This window comes from Ruditapes philippinarum, unplaced genomic scaffold, assembly GCF_026571515.1.
Source record: "Ruditapes philippinarum isolate M1 unplaced genomic scaffold, ASM2657151v2 ctg1392_1_1_1_1, whole genome shotgun sequence".
In the NCBI taxonomy this organism is placed as follows: Eukaryota; Metazoa; Mollusca; class Bivalvia; order Venerida; family Veneridae; genus Ruditapes; species Ruditapes philippinarum.
In genome coordinates, this window is record NW_026856508.1 from 27,646 (window position 1) to 50,685 (window position 23,040).

General features: G+C 31.8%; 1 protein-coding gene across 1 annotated transcript; it reads right to left on the reverse strand.

The window, feature by feature from the left end:
• Positions 1–4,127: 4,127 nt before the first annotated feature.
• LOC132746813 (putative inhibitor of apoptosis) lies at positions 4,128–8,078 on the reverse strand. Its single transcript, XM_060736066.1, has 8 exons — positions 7,920–8,078; positions 6,889–7,491; positions 6,384–6,414; positions 5,768–5,905; positions 5,426–5,601; positions 5,112–5,268; positions 4,594–4,701; positions 4,128–4,374 (listed from the first exon to the last, which is right to left on the reverse strand). Exons 2-8 carry the CDS (start codon positions 7,048–7,050, stop codon positions 4,184–4,186), a joined length of 963 nt encoding a protein of 320 aa, XP_060592049.1. The 5' UTR covers positions 7,051–7,491; positions 7,920–8,078; the 3' UTR covers positions 4,128–4,183.
• Between the last annotated feature and the right edge of the window lie 14,962 nt (positions 8,079–23,040).

The window sequence follows — 23,040 nt, forward strand, 5'->3', positions numbered from 1 at the left end:
AAACACAGAAAATGGGAAACCATTATTATTAACTGTTTCTATTTTTAACATTATTGTAAACACATCCTGGTGACCTACAAAATCAACATTATTATTTACATTACCGGCTGATCTGAACATGGATTTACATAAATGTTTGACAAATGTTAAGGTAGTATGGAGTTATTGTTCCGGTTGAAGATTATCTTATGATTTTATAAAAAAACATATTGATTTAATTCATAACAAAATGTATAGCTTACAGATACATTTACAAATCATTGACGTGTATGCTTTATTATAATTACATTTTGACTGACTATAATTATAATAATTTCTGTGAACATTAGGTAATATAGGCTACAACCTGACTGAAGGTCAGATCTAATGAGAAGCGTTAATTAGGAGATTATTTGCAGATATAATGGAACAATTACCAATTATGACTGTTTTAAAACATTCACTATAATTGGATGCATCTTGAGGCGTGCTCCTTTGATATATCAGAAACTTAAACTGTAGATGATATTTTATAAGTAAATTCAAAATGCGAGCAAATATGGTATTTCTTTTTTTTAAATATTATCTTACAAAGACTGCAATTGACAATTCCTGAAAAATATACTTAAAATGCATATATATGAGTTTTTATTATTTTCACTTACAGATCTTTGTTGTGAAGATTCTCATGATATAACACGGCATACATAATGGTTATTTTCACACATTAAGTATAACAGCAATATCAAACATAACTAATGTGGAGTCTGTATTCCATATTATTGTTAACTTATTTTCAACTATGCATCTGATATTTAATGTGTAGAAACTGCATTATTTGAAAACTTACAAAAACAAATGGATTGCAAGCACAATCAATCATTTTAAAATAAATTCCACTCTCTATGCGAGTCTTATTGAAAAGAGTACCATTTTATCAATATCCATCTAAGATAAGTAAAGATAACAGAACTAATTGCAAATCTAAAAATTGTCAAAAAGTAAATACTATAAACTGTTTTGTCCTCGCACTTCCTATTTAAGACACTTAAATCGTGGTGTTCAAATTTTCTGACATTCAGTCAACTTTTCAAAGTCACATTCAACAAACTTAAAGGACAATTATTAATAATGTTATATGATTTAAAAAAAAAGACTCGATCAATTGATTAGATGTAAAATAAGCTTTGAATTCGAATACTAACTATAGATAATATGTCTATGTAATTTATACTAAATAAGTTGACACGCAAATGTTTAATGGACAGATTTTGTTATGATTCTATTTTGCTTATGATAAGTTATTATTAGTTGGAAAATTAGACGATGTTTTTATCATTTTAATTCATTATCTATTTCCAAAATTATCTTTTTAGTTTCGCGAGCGCCAAAAACACACTTCTAGAGACCATTCTCTATAGAAAACAAAGACACATTACTTAAGCAGTGTTTATCTTTGTATGGCTGAATACATCTGCACATGTTTTTTTATTTAAATTTATCTTTATCTGGGACAAAATTACGACTTCGATTTGATGCAGTGCTAGGGATCACAGAAAACATCCCGGATAAAAGCGGCCTTCAGATTTTCTAAAGGTTAATATGTTATCTTGAAATAAATCGTTTCACATAATTGTCAAATTAAAAGAATCAAATGGAAAATGAAAATTGCCGTCAATAAAATACATAAACAATTAGTAAATCCCTTGATACATCTACTCTACTGGTCCGCGCTGTAAATTTTTAAAGCGGACGATTCGTTAAGAGCTGAAGGCCGTGTCATCATGAACAGTCTTTATCTTAACGAATCTGCAACATTTACAATATTTCAATGATGTTTAACGTTTGTTTTCTAATTTTACCTCTTTATAAAAATACGATCAAATTGATAAACGGTGTGTGGCTGTACTCTTCAGAGAAAACAAACCAAACGGGTGTGATATTATTGAAAGGCTACATGAAAAAAATGCTGTAACGGTTATTCCAATGTTCCACAAAACAGCTGATTTGTAGTGCATATTTTACACAAGTTTAACGTTAATGTAATATTAGATAAAAAAAAATCATAATAAGAAGTTGATATATCAACTTAAGAAATAAATTGAAGGACATCTTTTACCATTTCAAAGTAAAAGCACTAAATCCAATTATTTTTGACTTCTGTAAGTTCATCAAAATCAAGAAAGGTTTTATGAAATAATGATGATATTAATATAAATATAATATATATAAATTCAATAAACTTGATATGTCTGTATTGAAATCATGCTTTGAAATTCTTATCATGAACTCATACATGTAAGATTTAAGCAAATTATTACAGGCAAATTTTAAACATCTTTAAAACCTTCCATAGAAGTCGATATATTATAATGGTTAGGATGTAGATAAATAAAGAAACTCATGACTCAGTTTAGTGTTTATAAAACAAGAATTGTAACAAAAAACGAAAAGAATAAATACCTTGAAAACATGTTAAACCTTGTTTGTAAAAATTCTTCAACATTTGAATTTAGCACGCTTAAGCCACGTTTAATTTGATTGGTTAATGGTCACGTGGTACCTGCTGGAAAATTGAAAATCCGGTATTCAAATTAGAAAAAACAAAACATTTAAATTTTATTTTGCAAGTGCTTTTCTCTTGCATTAAATTTTTGCATAGTTACTCACGGGAATTCGTGTGCATTAATCATAGTACATTAAATGAAAACATATCTAGAGTATGTGTTAACAAATATTATTGATACACTTACCAATTTCGTTCATAACTTCCTTGTTATAGTATGTCACGGTCTGTTTGAAATAGGCCATATGATTATTTGTTTGTTTGTTTCATTTACGCCTTTTCCCAACAGTATTTCAGTCATATAGGCGGGTAGTTTCCTAACCATCGTTCCTTGAGAGTTACACCAGTACTAGACTACATTCCTTCGCGCTTAACTACCAAAGCATCTCCCGGGGATCGAACCCCTGCCAAAGAGGTAACTGGATTAGAAGTCATCGACTCTAACCCCTCGACCACGAAGGCGGTTGTAGGCCATATGATAAAAGCTTTAGCCATATGATAAAAGCTTAGCAACTCATATTTACAATATTGTTTTTCTTCCCGGTTATGCTAAATGGACTTGTGTAAATGATCCCGTATTAGTTAGAGCTTTTAAATGTCAACGGGGTTGAAGGCTACAAGTAATGTAGAATACCAGCTTCAGATGTTTTATTTTCCAAGTACATCAAATGATTATAATATGAATGTTTACGATTGAATCGCACATCTAGAAAAAATAAAGGAAATTAACAAATGTCGCAAGACATATTGGTGAGTGAATAAGATTTATTTCGTTTAAATAAAAAAGTAACTCGGAAAGTCATATATACTTATGAAGAATTTAATATCTGTATCAGTTCGCAGCTGAAGACGTAAATGAAACTTAGATAACGATATTATTTAATTGGCGACACTACCTTAACCGTGTATACATGTACGTGTAATAAACAATTAAACAATACATGACGACAATACAGCTGCTGTAGAATTATATGAAATATATAACATCACAACCTTTAGCGTTTAATGAAGTCTATTTTACCAAAGATTACAAATTAATACTTTATGAGAATTTTTCTTCTATTATTATAAGTGATAAGATATGATTCATATCATCATTATACGTGTTTAGTCTCCTTTAATGTCATTAACATACACGGCGTAAAGACGTTATGAATGATAGTGTTTGTACATTGTACACAATCAATACGGGTTTTGTTATGGCACGAAAAAGTAGTGCTTACAGTCAGATTATCACAACTAAATAATTTTTTTTTACTCCGTCCGGTATTTTTACACGGCAATTTTTCTCTAACGACTTAACTAAATAATTATAATTTCATGCTTTTAAAACTGACATTGTCTGAAATAAAATTTTATTCATTGCAACAGTAATCTAAAGCTGCATGTCGAATATCTAATATCAAAACACAACTGTGATTTCTTAATAAATTTGCAAACTTAATGACATGTTAGTTGTGATAGAAATTAGGATGATTCGAAAAACACATTTTGATAAAGCACGCAAGCGTACTTAAACCAATAATGAGGTATGGAATGCATTTTCGTAGAATTGAATGCTAAAATAAACGACAAAAAATGATGTAATAAAATAAGTTTTATTTGTGTCTGCCTTAACAGTAATTGATAACATGTTCATCATTGAAGTGACGTCTCTATTTTCTCTTGAATCTGGTAACCGCAAGCTGGACACTGTAACAAATCTTTTCCACAATCAGCACAAGTTTTGTTATGAGCACATGGAAGGAAAAGAATACCAACAATCCGTCTCATACAAACCATACAGAACAGCATGCTTTTAAGACGCCGGTTTTCTTGAAACGATTGTTCTAAAAATATTGAACAAACTATATAAATTCAAACCTCGTTATTATGCTGTACAGTCATTCAAAAATGTAAGGTATTTACTGCGTTTCAAAGAATGTGATAAGTAATAAAATAACTCCAAATAAATAATAAAAACTAGCTTTTGAAATGAATTTACAATTGTTTACAAACAACTTCTATATTCATATTTGTTTCTATAATAAAAATAATTAAGAGTTTACCATAATCATCATCATCTTCTTCTTCATCGTCCGTCATATTCTCAATGAATCCATCTTTTACAACAGCCACTAAATTTACAATATCATAAACTGATGGCTCCGTGATACCTGAAAATCAAAACAATATGCAGTATTTTATAAAAGAGCATTTCTGTTATAGAATACAGGTAAAAATCTAATATCAATTACATAGAAATGAATTCATCTTTTGTAATAAAATTATTTAAAGTAATTTAAGTTCTAATGTGAATTTCTTGAAACTTTCTAATCCGCTTCTTGGTACTAACCATTACTAGTAACACATGACAATACACGGCCGTGACATTTTTTTTGGTTATAGTAATGATCCCTGGAACGAGGGGCGTACATCCCAACCATAGGCCAAGAGCTCAAATTATTGAATGAAATTGCAGTTAAATTCATGTGTATATCATCTGATTTCAACAAAAGACATTGATAAAAAGCAACAAATATCGGTATAATAATCATAAATTATATTACCCTCTATGGCAACATACCTAAGTTTCTTAAGTGTATAATAGCTTTCATGAAGTAAGAATCTGTATATCCCATTTGTAAAAGCCTGTTTCTGTTTTCTTCAAGAACAGCTCTCTGTAAATGTTGTTCCATTCCTGAACGGGTTCGATCATTTGTATCATCAGGGCAATGGAATATCTTTATCAGTAAAAAAACATCAAATAAGTCGTCTACATTTGTACTCATTTCACATATCTAATGATAACACATATAAAAATCTTTATTATCATAAATAAGTAATTTGAAATGAAATACAATGAAACTTGATAAAATAGAGATACATGAACAAAATCACCTCATTTTCAAAATCTGACCCAGAAAGTGCCTGGTTTATAAATTGCTCTCCTTTATGCTCCCAGGTAAACGGACACAAGGGAAACAGCCGGCAATGCTCTATCCAAGGATCATCTTCAAGTGCCCATTGACGTATGTGTCCTCCACAGACGTAGCAACATACACAGTCATCATAACCTCGTAGAGAAAAAAACGAACATATCTAAGATAACGAAAGACAAAAAGGGACTGTTGTGGGGAATAGTAAATTATTCAGTATCAATATCAAAACTCATAAAAATGTCATTGCTCTAAAATAGGCGAAATCATATGATAAATCACAAATGCTAAATTCAATACACACCAGTGAAGAAAAGTCCAGCCCTTGTCAATTGCTGCGGACTCTGCTTTATTTGTTTTGGCCATCTTTTATAAGTCGAAAGTCTTGTTGCTTCGGATTGAATTCTAGAGTACTTTGGCACATACCTCGGTGAACGTGACTCTGTAATATACAATGCATTTTATCTTCCAATCTATCTTATTCATGAGACCCAACCATGCGCTTTCTTGACATCTTGGATTAAACAATCGCAAACAATTTATATGAAAGGCTCACATTTAAAAAACATGATAAACAGTAGAGTAAGGATTCAATTAAAAAGAGAATACAATCATACTTATTACATGTATGACTTTAAAATGTCGCTTCAGATTGCAAAACAAATGATTTCCTATCTGATAAAAACATCAGTATCAGTATAATTTTTATCTTGTTGTAACCGGCGAGGCACATATCACATAATTATGTGTTGTTATGCAAATAATGCCTACGATTTCAATCTCACTCACCATACAGATCTGAATTTACATTCAAGGCGGTTATGTCCTAGTATACCTTATATATTGATATAATCAATACATCGTAACAAGACAAACAAAGTTATTTAAGTTTGACAAACCAGGTTTTGTTTATAACTTACGACAGCTTTCAGTACGACTTGGTCTGTCATCCTGTAACAAAATGGCAGCATGAATTGTCATAAAATAATATTAAAATGTCATTCTTAAACCTGTGTGTTATTATTTCCGTATTGAAAAGCATTGTATACTAGATTAATCAAGAAATGAAACTAATTGTATAAATTGCTAGCATTGAAAGATTGGAACTTTTCCTGTGAGTGAATGCTTTTCATGTTAAAGTCAAAACACAACCCGCATTTTGTTTACTATTGGTAGGTAATGTATGTTAGACATAATAATATTATATAAATTAATCAAATTTTTTAAAAGTTCTAGCATTACAAGCTTGGAACTATTCAGAATGCCTTAAAAAGTGTAAAGTGAAAATGCAACACACTATCTTTATTTCCTTGAAAACATATGCCAATATAAAAATGCCTTAAACTACAAATTTTCTTATTTAAAAACGACATAAAATCAAACACTACAATTGGACAAAAAGCTTTTGACTTATAATTTAATTACCATGCTCGGTGTTTCAATCATTTCTACCGTCAGAGAACAGTTGAACGCAATACTCTGCCCACAAGGCTCTGTTTCTAATTGACTGCCATTTGAACTTTCATTGATGTCAGGATCCTGAGTACTTTCAGTTAACGATTCTTGTATTGGATATTTGTCAGCCATATTCGTAAATTATATCGTGTTACTATTTGATGAATTCAATTAAGCCAATTTAGTATGTTAAACACTATAAACACGACTGATGTAGACACACTGATATGTTTTAATAACAATTTACAAAATCAAATATGGTGTCAAAATAAGAGTTAAATGAAATTTAAACAATACGAGTGTTGGTAATAATATTCTTCTTTTCCCCTGTCTATAGTCCTTGAGTTTAGCATTGGATGCGAGCCGTCATCTCTGCTAGTGTACAAATGACTGGAGTTAGCTTCACATATATTGTTGGCAACTATGTAGTCAGAATTCGTAGGACAGTGTATGTAGTTATAACGTGTTTGAAATCTGTATTGACCTGATTTTGAGAGTGTATTTTTCCCTTCAAAATTTACAACTGACCCCACTGAAACCTTTTGTCCCATTCTTGAGTCATAATTGATGATTCTGAAACGTAAAGGCGACATAGCGATTTTAGTGCAAAAACGTATTGTTTATAATAAATTAGTTCTGGATTCGCTTTGTCGTTTTTATTTTGACGTTTTGCGACAGTAAACAGGTCTAACAGTACTATAAAACCTATTTGCGTAACTCTCTTTAAATTAGTTTGTTTGATTGGGTTTTACGTCCCATCGACACAGTGTAGGTCATATCGCGACGTTCCAGCCCTTCCCTGCATTATTTCAGGCACAAACGGACACCTGAATAGAACCCCGACGTTCCGTAAGCTGGATTCGAACCCACAGCGGTGAGGGGAAAGTGGTTTGAAGTCAACTACCTTATTCACTCGGCCACTGACGCCCCTCTTTAAATTAGCTAAAAAATAAAAATACATGTATGCACACTTAAATTAACTTTTATATGTACATATTTACCAATATTCATTTAATTCCAACAAAATTTGTATCATCTTTCACAAATCTAACTTCGTTTTTCCAACACTCACTCATGAAGTAACGTTGACAAATAATGTCTGTTAACGTTGCAAAGTTTTACTTTTGTAAACAAAAATCAGCTGATTTTCATTTACCCAGGTCAAGGTCATATATTCATTTTCGGAAAAGCACTAGATATAATATCATGTTGGGATTCCAATATATGACAAACATAAAACGCTTGACTACCTATCCCACACGAAAGAGAAGAAAAATTCACATGTCCTTGAAATTGTTCAACTGTGCAGAAATCGATAACACATACGCTAAAAAAGAATACGGGTCTTAAATTGTTTAAAGTGTTTTGTTAACCACGTAATGTTAAACTAGAGCACAATGACAAGTTACCGATTATTGCACTACTTAGCTGGTATATGATAATATGTGTAATAATATACACGATTGTTCATTAACAAACATGAAACATGAACCATTTTATTTGATTAAACGCCTATTTCAATAACAATTTTCAATGGCGTTGTACAATGGTACATATAAAACGTTTAAATGGATAAAATGATAAAATCTTACTACAAAAAATAAAAAATAATTGTGAAATCAAATCAAACAATAAAAATAACATTTAGAAAGCTAACGTACAAAGAACTCCTCCCTCAAGGACCAAAACACACGCAAGTCTCCTATGCTTTGTGTCTACATTAGTCTTCACCGCAAGAGTATGCAAACTGGGCTGATCCAACCAATATAGACACACACACGCACGCACACACGCAAGTTTAAAATAAGTACAATATATAGAAGCTGTATGAAAAAAATGTAAGTCGTTATCACATTTGTACTTTATCAGATCACTTTTCTATCAGAAAAAAAACAACAGAACTATATGAATATCCAAACTAGAAAAAAGAGAAATAGTCTCTGAAGTACCATGTTTTCAGTTTACTTTTGAAAATGTCTACAGAGTCTGACTGACGAATGTCTATTGGAAGTTCGTTGGAAAACTGAATTCAAACTTCCAGAATCATTTGAAGAAGATAAAATAATTTGTTTAAATATGTAAAAGTATCAAATTAAAAAACTCAAGCATCTAAAGGCTTAAACAGTTTTGGCAAGATAAAAAACCGTCTTTTTCATATTCATTTTTTTCCCCAATATATGAGCTGATCGATCGTTTGCTATTACCATTTCTTTGTAATGAGGACAGTTAGTTTTGTTGCAACACAATGACTTTTCGTTATTGAGTAATCGCAATGTACAACCGTTTTCTTTTTCGTTGCTGCATAACAATGTATACTTGCTCTATATCAGAAGAAAATGTTGCAATAGAGTCTTGTTTCTTTTCAAAAGTTGATTTCTAACATTTTCTAATATAATAATTTAATTCCCACTACTGTGCACGCCAGCGTATTTTAGGCGCACATCTTGTCTCTAAACTCTGCTAGACAATCTCGCCAGATAAGACATTTCTTCGTAATATGTGTTTGACATACCTGTTTGATAGATCCCTAGAAGATTCTACAAATGTCTGAGAATATAAATCTTCTTGGTCATCTTACTAAATATGAAGACCTTCTTTTAGCTATCAGTTCTTCAGAGCTTCAGATAGTAAGTGGTTATGCCGGGATTAATTAAATGTAAAGGAAGACAATAATAAATGCCAATTTCTTTATATGAAATGCTTATTGATATTCCGATAAGACATAACAATTCAAGAAGTTTCTGCATGCTACAGGTTTCATATTAATTAGGCGTTGACTTTTATTATTCTTTTTGTAAGAAGAAACCGTATAAACGATATAAATTTGAATTGAGTCTACATTTATCGAAGGAAACTAATATTTTATTCAGTAGAAATGTTGTACTTTGTTTAAATATGTAAAAATATCAAATTAAAAAACTCAAGCATCTAAAGGCTTAAACAGTATAATATTTAATCACAGGAAAGTTTGCTTTTAAAGGTCTTTCTGTCCTGCGTTGACTAGATTGTATTTATTTAATATACACTTACATGAATGTGGACTCCTGTTATAGCACGTGTATGGTCTGCGTTGGCATAAATCTGAACGAAAGGATGGTCCATATCGTACTTTCTTCAACTACTTTTATCATTTCATTAGTTTAATGGGAGACAGTGTAGAGCCCGGTGATTTCTGCTTGGTCAAATATATCATTACATTGTACGAAAAAAGTGGCTGTTATCTTACAATAGAGTAGATCAATTGTCTGGATCTGATATATTTCATTGTTAAATGTTATTATTAAATCTTCCATTTTACAGACTTATTAACCAACATATTCTATTTTGGTGGTTCAAAACCAATTCCCCAAATTTCACTTTTATGTTATGAGAGCACTTAGTCGCTAAGAGAACCTACATTCTTTGAATAGTTTTTCAAGGCTTTGAAATAACATTCAAATTTACGAGGCCATGTTTACCACCGTATCAATATGAACTGAACACATCTGCATACCATTTCTGGACTTAACTCGAATCATAGTCATGAGTAGAACCAGGAGTTAAACAAGGAGATGCTTTCCATTATTGAGGACAATTTACATTAACATTTGCCGTTCATAAGCAGTCTATATTTTACCGAGTCTGCAACATCTGCAATTTGTCTATGTTGTGAAATCGTTACATTTTCACTGTTACTATTTTTGTCAGAATATGATCAAACAAGTAAAAGATGTGTGGCAATTATTCTTCAGTATTGACAAATGGAATTTAATATGCACAGAAACAATGCTTTACTTGACACAAGTAAGGGGTCATTTCAAGGTTGAAATAGCAGATTGCTCGAACTGTTCGCATACTTCATATCCTTTTAACGTAAAGATCGACAATACTTACTGACATGTAAGTTTTGGTGGTAAGATATACATTCAATATATCGTAAAGTGGTTATTAAACAGAGACCGTTTGTAATTTTTACAAGTTTTATGTCTTACTAACTATAATTTACATGACAAACCTTTCGTCTGTCTGCTTAATAAACACTCTGTCAACTGCGCTGTCCAGCTTTATATCATATACAATAATGAATATACGAACTATAGAGTTATTAATGGAAACTATGACATATTGACCAACCAGTGTGCATTTTCAAACACACATACTGTCATATACACTACTATTAATATTTGTCAAGTTTAACGTGCATATGCATGTTATGAAATAAAAAAACTTGTGTGCATCATTCATTTGAATCATAAAACTATATATTATGTACAATTAATCTTAAAGTTAATTCGTTAATTTAACGAACTGTATGTTATTTTCATGTTACTTATATACATGTAATAGCATTATTTTTGCAGTTTCCTTTTCAGTGGAATCATTTGTACAGATCTTTATTTCCAGACTATTACAAAAGTAAATGCTTTTGAGTTACAGCTCATTATTTCAATCTGTGCAACTTGCATGTATGATTCAACCCGTTTTTGTACACAGCTATAAATCGAAAAAAAAAATTAGAGTGTAACCTGTTTTTGCACACACATATGTAGCCTAAACAGATTCACTATATGAGTGCAACCCGTTTCTTCACACACCTTTATACCCTTAAGAGATTCAAATTAAGAGTGCAATCAGTTTTTTGTACACATTTATATACACTTGACACATATAATTTTAGAGTGTAAACGCATAAGTACTCTACATATATTGAATTTAAGAATACAACCCATTTGTGTACATACATAAAACCTTAATTAGATCAAATGTAAGAGTGCAACCTGTTTTTGATCAATACTATATAGACTTAATTGATATAATGTAAGTGTGCAACCCGTTTTTGCACACGCATAAACACCTTATATAGATTTAATTTTAGAAGGCAAGCTAATGCTGTACAAAACATAAATACTTTAATTAAAGTCAATATCTAAGTGTAAAATATAATAAACAAGATCCACAAGGAAAGGCGGCGTTCAAAGAACGCAACCCGTTCTGCGCCCACCTTTATACCCTAAAGAGATTCAAGTTATACAAATCTATATACAATTCTAGAGTGCAACTCGTTTTTGCACATGCATAAGTTTAACCAGTTCATGTTTTTTGGTCTTTTCGTTTATTTACCAACTTCATTCTTAAATATGGTATTCCAACTCGTCTACACTCAGATCAGGGAGCTTATTTTGAAAGTGAATTAATTAAAGAATTATGCCAACTTATAAACATTAAGAAATCACACACAACATATTACAAACCACAAAGGAATTCGGGTTTGGATCGCTTAAACCGGACATTGCTTTGCATGCTGGGGACACTGGAGAACTCGCAGAAACCAGACTGGAAAAATACATCTATAGATCCATTGGTCTTCGCTTACAAGTGTACAGCTCATGAATCTACAGGACTCTCGCCCTTTGAATTGATGTTTTTAAGAAAATCAAAACTATAAAAAGATGCTATGTTTGAATTGGCAGGAGAAGAAACAGAAGCAAGAAACACACAGAAATACATACAGCTTAGAGAAAGAATGAAGAAAACCAGAAAACCAGTTAATTAGTTTCAATACACTGTATATAAAAGTAACCTGTTTTTTCACATACATATATAACTTAATTTAAAGAGTGCAACTCGTTTTTGTAGACACCTTTATACCCAGATAGAGTCTATATAAGAGTGTAACCCGTTTTTGTACACATTTATATACCCAAGGGATATTTAAATCCAAAGAGTGCAACCCGTTTTTGTACATATATTTATATCTTTGATTGATTCAATTTATTAGTGCAACAACTATGCACAACTATATATCGGAGACAGATTCTATATATGTGTGCAAGCTGCTTTTGTACACACTAGATTCAATATCAGAATGCCGTTTTTTCACACACACACGCACACGCACACACACACGCACGCACGCACGCTCACACACACATAAAATTTAAACAGAAATATGTATATAATTATGTAAACATTTTATCATAAATAACAGTTATTACAATATATATATTTGATACGTTTCATTTCTGTTTAAATTTATGAATAACATATATATTTGTCGTTTTTGTAAACAAATATTGTAATTTTTTGTTTCATGTGCACTTGTTAGTTTCTATATATCGAACTTCTAACATCAGAAAATCTGCGGTTTATTGGTTCTTTAAATACAAAGTGAATAAATCATGTTGTTCTTATGTGTATGTACTGTAGAACCTGATTGTAAATATATGTCTGTCTGCCATTATTTCAATGAAGATACATGTTTATGTATTAAAAATATATTAAATTGAATTTCCTACATTATACTGTATTTGCATACACATTGGCAATATCCCATTTTCATAGTAGCACTATTATAAATTAATATAAGACAACATTTACAGTGTGACAGTGTCAACAGAGGCATACAATGTATAAAAAACATACTTTCATGAGTCGGACTTTTTTGAATTTAATATAAATATTTTGGAAAAAAAGGTAATAAAATGGGCAAACGAAGTTCACTATAAGCAAAGTAACGTATAACAATTCATTTCCCAATCACAAACTCGGTTAAAAATTAAATGCAGCTATTGTTTATTTAGTACAACAACAACAACAACAACAATTTAGTGATTGACAGGATATTTTACACAAGTGTTAAATACATGTACAGTACCGATATTTAGCGCACCACTGATGATTAAATTATGGAAATTTGAATAAAATTATAAAGATTTAATGACGCGTGATTGATATGATTTGGCATGCGTATTCACAAGATTTAGTTGAAAGATATTTAGAGGAATGAATATTGAATTTAATATGAAATTATTTAAAGATTTGTTCAAAATGTCGTTTAAAGATAAATTTTTGAACCTTGTTTAGGCAAAACTACATTCAATATATGTGAGAAAAATGCATACATGTAATGCGAGATCTATACATTATATTAAATAAAAAAAATTGTGAATTAACTTTATCTTTTTATGTTAAAAATTATCATATAAAATAAACGAAACTATCTCAGTTTATAAATGTTAACATCATACTATACTATACATTACTAAATATAATTCTCAAATTAAGTTTAGTAGAAAAAACGAAATAAGTTTTTTCTTTATTATTTTTAAATTGCAACCAATAATTCATTGATCGTTTGTTAATTGAATTTCTTTTTCATAATGTGAATGCCATAATTTTAAATGAAATAATCGCAACTTAAATTGGAACCACAGACTTGTAAGTCAATTCAATATACGACATCAATTACATGTGTCTCACGTGGAATAATATTTTATCCGCAATATTAAAGTATATTGCGTCTTGAGCGACGTAGTTTCAGAGAGTACGTGTTTCACTTTGCCGCAGTATCCCCTGAATGATTTTGAAAGAGGGTCGAAAGGAGCTTTCGTCGTGGTATACTACTCTCTTGACGGACAATTTCAAAGGAGATGCCGCTTTAATTGTGGACTGTCAGACGACGAACACGCGCTCAAAAGAAAATTTGTCGTCGGCGTTCTCCTATGTTTGGACTTTTTATTTCAATTGTCAGATTAACCGTAATAAAAATGTATCTTCTATTATAATGCACGAGGAACTGATATAAATAAATAATATGTGACAATGTTGCATTCGATGCCTTTAATGATAAAGCAGAGGGTTTTCCAAGAAAATCTAATTTTAGAAACGAGTTCTGGATTTTCCAGAATCGCCAGAAATAGAATCTACATTAAATTGTGGTTCCAAATAAATGCATATTTAATCATCATTATATTGTTTTCCAGCCCACGGAACAAAAATATCTCAGATGTGATATTGACATTACAATTCCGATTTACTTAGGTGAAAAATAAAGCGGTAGGTTACCTTTCCAATGCTGTAAAACCTACGTGTTTGGTTTGATTCTCAATTAACTTAAAATCTTGAAAATAAACTTTGCGATCCAATGATTTACGAATTACATTGTAGTAGCTCCTTTGGTCGACTCTGAAAACGCCTACGCCGTAATTTAAAAACATGTACAAAGTGCTATATATATACTGTTTTTAAGCGCGATTGCAAATAAATTACCGAATGGGCAAGTGATTAAAAAGTACATGTATGTGAAAATTCACGGCAATTTCATAATCAATAGTCTTTTTTATAAACGTATTGTTCACCAAACAGAAAGAAGAAAACCAAGATATTAAGTAATTTCATAAGTAAGCCCACAGCATATTTACGTTGAATAAACCAGATTTACAAGTCCACGAAGAAACTGTCCACATTTATATAATTACAAATGAAGGCAAGTACAAAAAGTAAATATAATAGAATAGATAAATAATAACATTTTAGCAAGTAGTTAGTACCGATTTCATAAAACTAAAGTATTCATTCGTTTAATCAATATACATGCATATTGAATTGAAGGCAACTTAATTTGCGAATATGGGCATTTACAATCAATCTTATCACGAAATAACAAAATCTTATAGCAACTCTATATCGAAAATGAAACTGAATAAACTACTGCAAAATACATAGAACGAAAGCTTATACAGCAGAACTTCGCCTGTAGAGATCTGTGGTAGCATTTTCCATTTGGTCATTCTCGTCTGTTCGATCTATCAGGCGCCAGATACATTTTGTGTTGTCTTTTGCATGTTTCCAGACATACACACGTCCAGTCCAATCTTCGTATATACAGCGATTTCCTTTTGAGCCCAATCTGAATACAATGCAAGGGTTATGGTCTGGTGTTTCTGGTTCAATTTCCACAACTTGCCATTCTCGGGACTGTTCTGCCGGATTCGAAGCCATTCTAATCCAATCTCGATCGTAAACAAAGAAATCTAGACGTGAAAGGGGATGAATCGTTACAACACTGTTCTGTGTTACTCTGATTTGGAATAAGGTATGGTCTCCCTCTGTCCCAGCTTGACTTCGCATGCATGTAAAAAGTCCCAGGTTGTGGAACGATAGCAATTTTTCCGGATTAGTAACTGAGCGTATCTGATAGATTCTGTTAAATCGATTCAAATCGGTCCCAAGCCTTCTTCGCTGAATGAATTCGGCAACGATAGGCCATTCATTTGGGTCATATTTTAAAAATATGTGAAGTGTGTTTCGATTTGGTTTATAAAGAAATCTTAGCAATTTTTGGTCATCATCTCGCTGTCCTTCGAGAACATTTACCACAGATTGAGGACTAATACCATATGAGGATTCAATGGTGAAACGAGCAAGCAAAAACAGTTCACGAAATGTAGCTAGGCAGCAGTACATTTGCACTTTATTCATTAATAAGGGCATGTCGGGTGTCTCTGAACCAATCAGCATTTGAATTTCTACTCCCAGTATAGCAAAATTTCCCTTTTTTAAAATATTTTTTTTTCCCATTTTTTTTTATGGGCCCATTACGCTTCCTTTCTAAATCTTTAAAATCTTCAAGGTTTTCGGCTAATAAATTTAAAATACTAAACAAGTCTTGATTGTAGGCTTTTGGTGCACCAGGTTCATTTTTTATCCAGGGCCAGCCTTTTTGTTTTTGCATTTTCCGACATAACCTTCAAATCCTTTCGAAAACGACCGTACCCCATCAAAATGATTTTGGTTGGTGGCAATTTCCAACTTTGCCCTTTCCCCGGGTGTTTCCATTAACCTTTATTTTCTTAAAACAGCGCGAAGGCAAAACTTCGTTGTTTCCTGTTTAATGGGTTTGGGTCTTCCTTGCCATCCGCGTTGCATCTTAAAATTTCCCATTGAACACTTGTTTTGAAGAACCTGGCGAATTCTGTTTTCTTAAAGAAAAAGGTCCGCATTCGTCAATGTCGTTTATGACTGACTGCAAATCTGGTAGCATTGCACTGTTTGTAGATTGTTTTCAATCAAGCTTATTTAATTTGCCTTTAGAAAGATAACACAATTTTAATATTCCACAAATTTGCATATATTGATAATATACTAGTTCAATATACTATCGTCTCTCCGAACAAAGTTGAACACGTAACAGATGCGACAGGAGAGTACAAAAGCAATAATGTGAGATGAATGACACGCTCCAGCTCTTGTTATGATATCAGTCGTATGCGGTTACTATGATAACGCATTTGCTTCTATGCATCAATAAATCTACATATATTTTGAACTAAAAATAGATGGGTTTTTCTGTTTTATTTGCCGTGTTGGGATTTCTTTAGGGATTCTGTTTATCACTATTTCTGAAGGGTGGGGGGATAACTTGCAAGAACAATCAGACATGATATTCTATCACACACACACGAAGGCACGCGCACACTCTCGCCTATATTTAAAAAAAACTATTTTATTTTTTTTAAATAAACTTTTTTCCGTATTTTATAAATCCGAAATGATGCTCGGGTACTAATGCTACTAGGGAAGATCATTAAGCATTTGGTTTTACAAATAACCCTAGATTGTTGCCGTGCACACCTACACATATAAATTGAAGTGCCTGTATTCAAAAACAATAACTCTCTCTTCCCCTTGGTATGTGCGGCACTAGGCATCGGTAGAAGAGATTAAGGGGCACGACTTAGATTGTATGAAGTTGCCGGTGTCCTGAGTGGCTATAAAATATATAGCATGTATACGAGTGCCTGCAAATTTGTGACACATTGTTTTGTTTGTTGTTTTTTAATAGAAAAAAGATGGATTAACAACTATAATAAATCTTGTTTTTGCAAGAACTATTTATGGTTAAAACTTAAACTCATTATCAAACTCAAATAATTTTATTTTATTGCACAACATATCCATAGGCAGAACCAGAAAAGAAATATTCTTTAAATAAATGGCATAATCAAGCTGATGTTTGCAAGCGTTTTGGCACCTTCGATTCGACCTTGTAAAATTACACAAGTTTATGAACTTTATAAATATGAAAGTAAAGAAAACATTACAATATTGTTTATACAAACTCACCTGTTTTGTCAATATGAAACAAACAAAGTATTTAAAATGAAAGAAAATGGAGACCAAGGCTTATTAGTCATGATTTACTACAGATATAAACGTAAAAATTTACATACAACGTGTAGTTGCAGCAATCAATCATATATTTCTTTACATTTCTAAATGACCATGAAAGATTCACACTGGACATAGCTTTCGCACAATGTATAAACAATTCCATTCAAGGTAAGTGTCGCTGCGACAATTCCTAATACAGAAAACATGAATAAGCGCACCTTACCCGGATACCATTTGGCTTTTTAGGAATACTATATACAAAGACTATTATCCACGCATTTTTTGGAAGAATCGAACACAGTTTGGTGTGTCAGAGACAGAAAGATAAACTATAAGTGGAAATCTTTATTTTTGTGTACAAAAAAGAGATTTTGCTGGTAAAGTTGCACTGCATGTACGCATAGGGTCAAGCAAAACATAATCTGATATGAATTTAAAAGAAATTAAGCTATTTGGAAATATCTTGGTCTGAACACTTATAAAACTTGTACACAAAAATAAATATTTCCACATATAGTTTATCTTTCTGTCTCTGTATTTATAAAGCTTTTAAATGTGTGTGTTAAACGGGTTGCACTCTGACAGGATCTATTATGGGTATATATAAAATCATTCACGTTTCCCATTGTTACTTTATTCCAGTTCATAGTTTAGTTTATGCTTTGATAAGTCTACAACATATTTTGTTTCATGCATATCTTATTACATGGCACGGTCTCACGTGTTTTCTATCCGTGTGTAGGCATACATTCGGTGTTTAACTATTGTTTCTCACTCGAGTGTCCAGTATTTGACAGCTTTTCACACATTCTTTGAAGTCATAGTTATTTAGAATACTATGTCGCGGGAAAATTTTGGCCCCCAACTGAAATTTTTTTCAATATTTTTCCAAAATCCGAATTTAAAAGGGTTTGTATTTTGATGAAAAATTTTTAGTTCGCTTAAAACATGAATTTAAAAAGTGATGCGAGTGGACTGTTTCTTAAAGCGAAAAAAGAAGGAAAAAAAGGATTTTTTAAATTTTTCTTTTTAAAATCAGTTTTTTATCAAAAACGGGGAAACATTTTCGAGTTTCAATAAAAACTTTTTTTTAGATTTACTTGGAAAAATTTTGGGGACAGGGGGCAGTTTCTTACAAGAAATCGTTTTTACAACTAAAGGACTTTTTGCTAAGCTAAGCATACTTTAATCGTAGAAATAAATTGATACGTATTGCGGCCCGGTTCAAAATTTTGGGAGGGGTTTTCCCAAATAAATAAAGTACGGGGTTACTAGAAGAAAAGCGTCTGACTCAGATGATGATAAAAGAATTCGTCGTGCTAAAGAGCGAGCTAAAAAGAAGGCCGATAGAAATGCTTATTCTTATGATAATCGTTTTGCTAGTTCGTTTCGAACAAACAGAATTTCCCGATCCGCAGAAGGACGTCGTTTCGGTCACGGAGACGTGGTAGGACGAGGTTACGTTCAGCTGTTCAGGGATACTTGGTCGTACGACGTTCTTTCTTAATCAGTTTCCCGATAGATAGACGCTTCTCTAGACACTAAGAGTATATAAGTATGGAAGAAAAATTTATAAAAAAATCTGTATGCGTCCTCGTCTGCAATGAAGAAAATTAGCGCCAATTTGGCACCGGAACGAATAGAGTTTCGAAAGAATGGCTCCAGTAAATGGGAATGGCTCAATTAATTATAAATTAAAAACAGACAAAAGTATTAATAAACTTTGTATGTAAATTGAATACAAGTATAAAAATTGAGAACAACCAAAAATATCAATCATCCGTCAAAGTCTTCCAAGAGTGTTAATTCATGTTTAAATTTCTAAGGAATCGGAATTTGCAGGTTCTCTTAAGCTCAAACTTTTTGTAGGTCAGTTCTTGACTTGTAACGCTTGTATAAATTCTGACCTGCCAAACACTGTCTGGGGAGCTTATGTAGTTGAAGGACAGGGCTATTAGCATACATTTTGGTCGGAATACTGATAAGCTAGTGGCAGCTACTAGCTTCAGAGAGTTTTGGTTAGAGATTAAATACTCTTAACGTATTTGTTCCTGGAAATTGTCTGGCAAACATATTTTATGGTATCAACTGTGTTCATATTGTAAATAAGGGCAGTGTTATGGAAAATTTGCTGGTTGTTGCCTTAGATATTCATTCACTGTGTGTAAAATTTAGTATTTCTTTGAACATTCAATGGATCAAAAGAGATTTAAATAAACTTGCTGATGAATACAGTAAAATGGTAGATGTAGTTGATTATAGTGTGTCCGACGAGTTCTTTGATTTAGTAAATTCCATGTATGGGCCTCATACTGTGGACAGGTTTGCTAATGGCTACAATACTTGGTTGCCAATATTTAACTCCCTTTATTGGACTCCTACTTCTGAAAATGTTGATACATTCATGCAAGACTGGTCATCTGAAAATAACTGGTTCGTACTTCCAGTTGCAAAGGCAATAAATCATCTCGTTGAGTGGTGTCAAAGTCAGGGTACTCTTGTCGCACCTTATTGGCCGCCTAGTCCGTTTTATCCTATGATTTTTGGACAAACTTCAATGCAAAAGCATTTTATTACAGATATTCTTTTATTTAAGCCCACACAGCGCATTTAGGAAAAGGAAAGAATAAAAATTTAATTTTTGGTACGGAACATTTTACTAGTAAAGTGCTTGTTATACACTTTGATTGTAAATCAGGGGAGATAACTGTAAAAATAGGTATCAATTTAACACACGTTTATTATCTTCTCTTGTTTTTACCTTTGTATATTTTGCCAATTTGCAGGCTTGTTTGATTCATGTAGATAGAAAGACATAACAGACACATGCAACAGTTCTGGTCTTCCGATGTCCGTTGTTTCAGAAGTAAAACACACTATCTTGGGTAGCAGAGAACATAGTACAGTGAAAAATTATATGTATGCTTTTGAAAAAAAATTGTAATTAGTGCGATAAATGCAAGTTATCTTCTTTGCATGCTTTGCCTGTCACAATCGCGCCTTATTGAGTTTCGCTTATTCAGATATAAAAACATACTCATGCGGAAATCTAAGTTAAATCAAATCTTCTATGCTATAAATTGGGCGCATGAAACTGCATATTTTAAAGAAAATCCTTGTCAAGATAGATGGCTTAAATTATGTTTAGAAGGCTGTATACGAAAGATTTCGAGGCCTAAACAGAAAAAGGAGCCTATTACTCCTGGTATGCTGAAATTACTCATTAAATGTTTTGTTTCTGAAAAGTGTTCATTGGCAAATTTAAGAATTGTGACATTGTTTGTGATTTGTTTCGCTGTTTTCCAAGAATTTCAGAAGGTCTTTATTTAAAACGTTGTCATGTTGATTTCAAAGATGATCATTGTTCATTATATATTGAAAGTGCCAGAGCAGAATTATATAGAGAAGGAAATAATGTTGTTTTGGCAAAACTGGACAGTTTTCATGTCCGATACAATTATTACATAAATATATAACATAGGCCGGTTTGATGGAATGTTATGATCAGTTTATTTTTAGAGAAAAAGTCTAAAAGTATGTATTAAAACGAAAAAAAAAATTTCTCCGCTTTTTACTCGAAACAGGGGAAAACCTTTTAATAAAAACTTACTTCAAAGACTTAAAAGTTATAAATAGGTTTTGCTTTCACAAAGGCCAGGTTGAACTATTTGTGCTATTCTGGAAATAAGATATAGTGGGGAAAAAAAAACATGGACGTTGGGTTTAGAACGCAAAGGGATGGTTTATTTAAAGACAGTCTGAAACAACGTATATGTCTGTGTATTAAATATTTAACAATATTAATGATTTGTAGCAGCATATTATGAAATGAATATTATCAATTTTGAATAATTTTTTATAACTATGAAAAAGTGATATGACTTGTGATTATAAAACCTTCATTAATGATTATTTAATATAGATGGAATTCAATTATACATAAATAAGTGTAATATAAACCATAGATAAATAATATAAAGCAACGGATCAATAAATGGTGAATGATTGACAAGGCTTCATACAGAAACAGAAAATAATAAAATAAAATAAAAAAAAAACATAAAAAATTTAAAAACGATGATTATTAATTCTAAATTTTTATTATTCATTTGCAATTATTTATTCTTAACTGTTAAATATTTTATAGAATATTTGAATAAGTAGATTTATAAATGATATATATACATAAGATTAATGGAAATGGGTAGTGAAAAAACTGTTTATTGAGATAATTTAATTTTGCTGCACAGGCTTTAAATTTCAGTTTTAAATCGTGAAATATAAAATTGTTTGTTATAATTTTTCAGGTGATCAATTCATATGTTGTCGTTGTTGTTTATTTTTTGTGTTTTGTTTTATAGCTTCTTACGATGATTGACATGAGGTTTTGACGTTTGTCACGAGAATGGGAAGACCTGTTGTGTTTGCACAAAGTTACAAAGGGCTTTTGATTCCAGTTCTTCGTAACGACTTATCGTCATGGATGAAATACAAAATGCTTGCAACAAAGAATGTCATCTTCTTCAGCACACACATTAGCAGATAAGTATTTATTTTCAAAGTTGAATTAATGCTGATTAAGCTTACCAATTTTATCATGATGCTGAGATAGCTCACCGATTTGTTTTGTGATGCTGAGATAGCTCACCGATCTGTTTTGTGATGCTGAGATAGCTCACTGATTTATTTTAAGATGCTGAGATAGCTCCCCGATTTGTTTTGTGATGCTGACATAGCTCAACGATTTTTTGTGATGCTGTGATAGCTCACCATTTTCGTTTTGTGATACTGAGATAGCTTACCGATTTGTTTTGTGATACTGAGATAGCTCACCGATTTATTTTGTGATGCTGAGATAGCTCACCATTTTTGTTTTGTGATGCTGAGATAGCTCACTGATTTATTTTGTCATGCTGTGATAGCTCACTATTTTTGTTTTGTGATGCTGAGATAGCTCACCGATTTGATTTGTGATGCTGAGATAGCTCACCAGTTTTGTTTTGTAATGCTGAGATAGCTCACCGATTTATTTTGTGATGCTGAGATAGCTCACTGATTTATTTCGTGATGCTGAGATAGCTCGCCGATTTGTTTCGTGATGCTGAGATAGCTCACTGATTTATTTTGTGATGCTGAGATAGCTCACTGATTTATTTTGTGATGCTGAGATAGTTCACCGATTTGTTATGT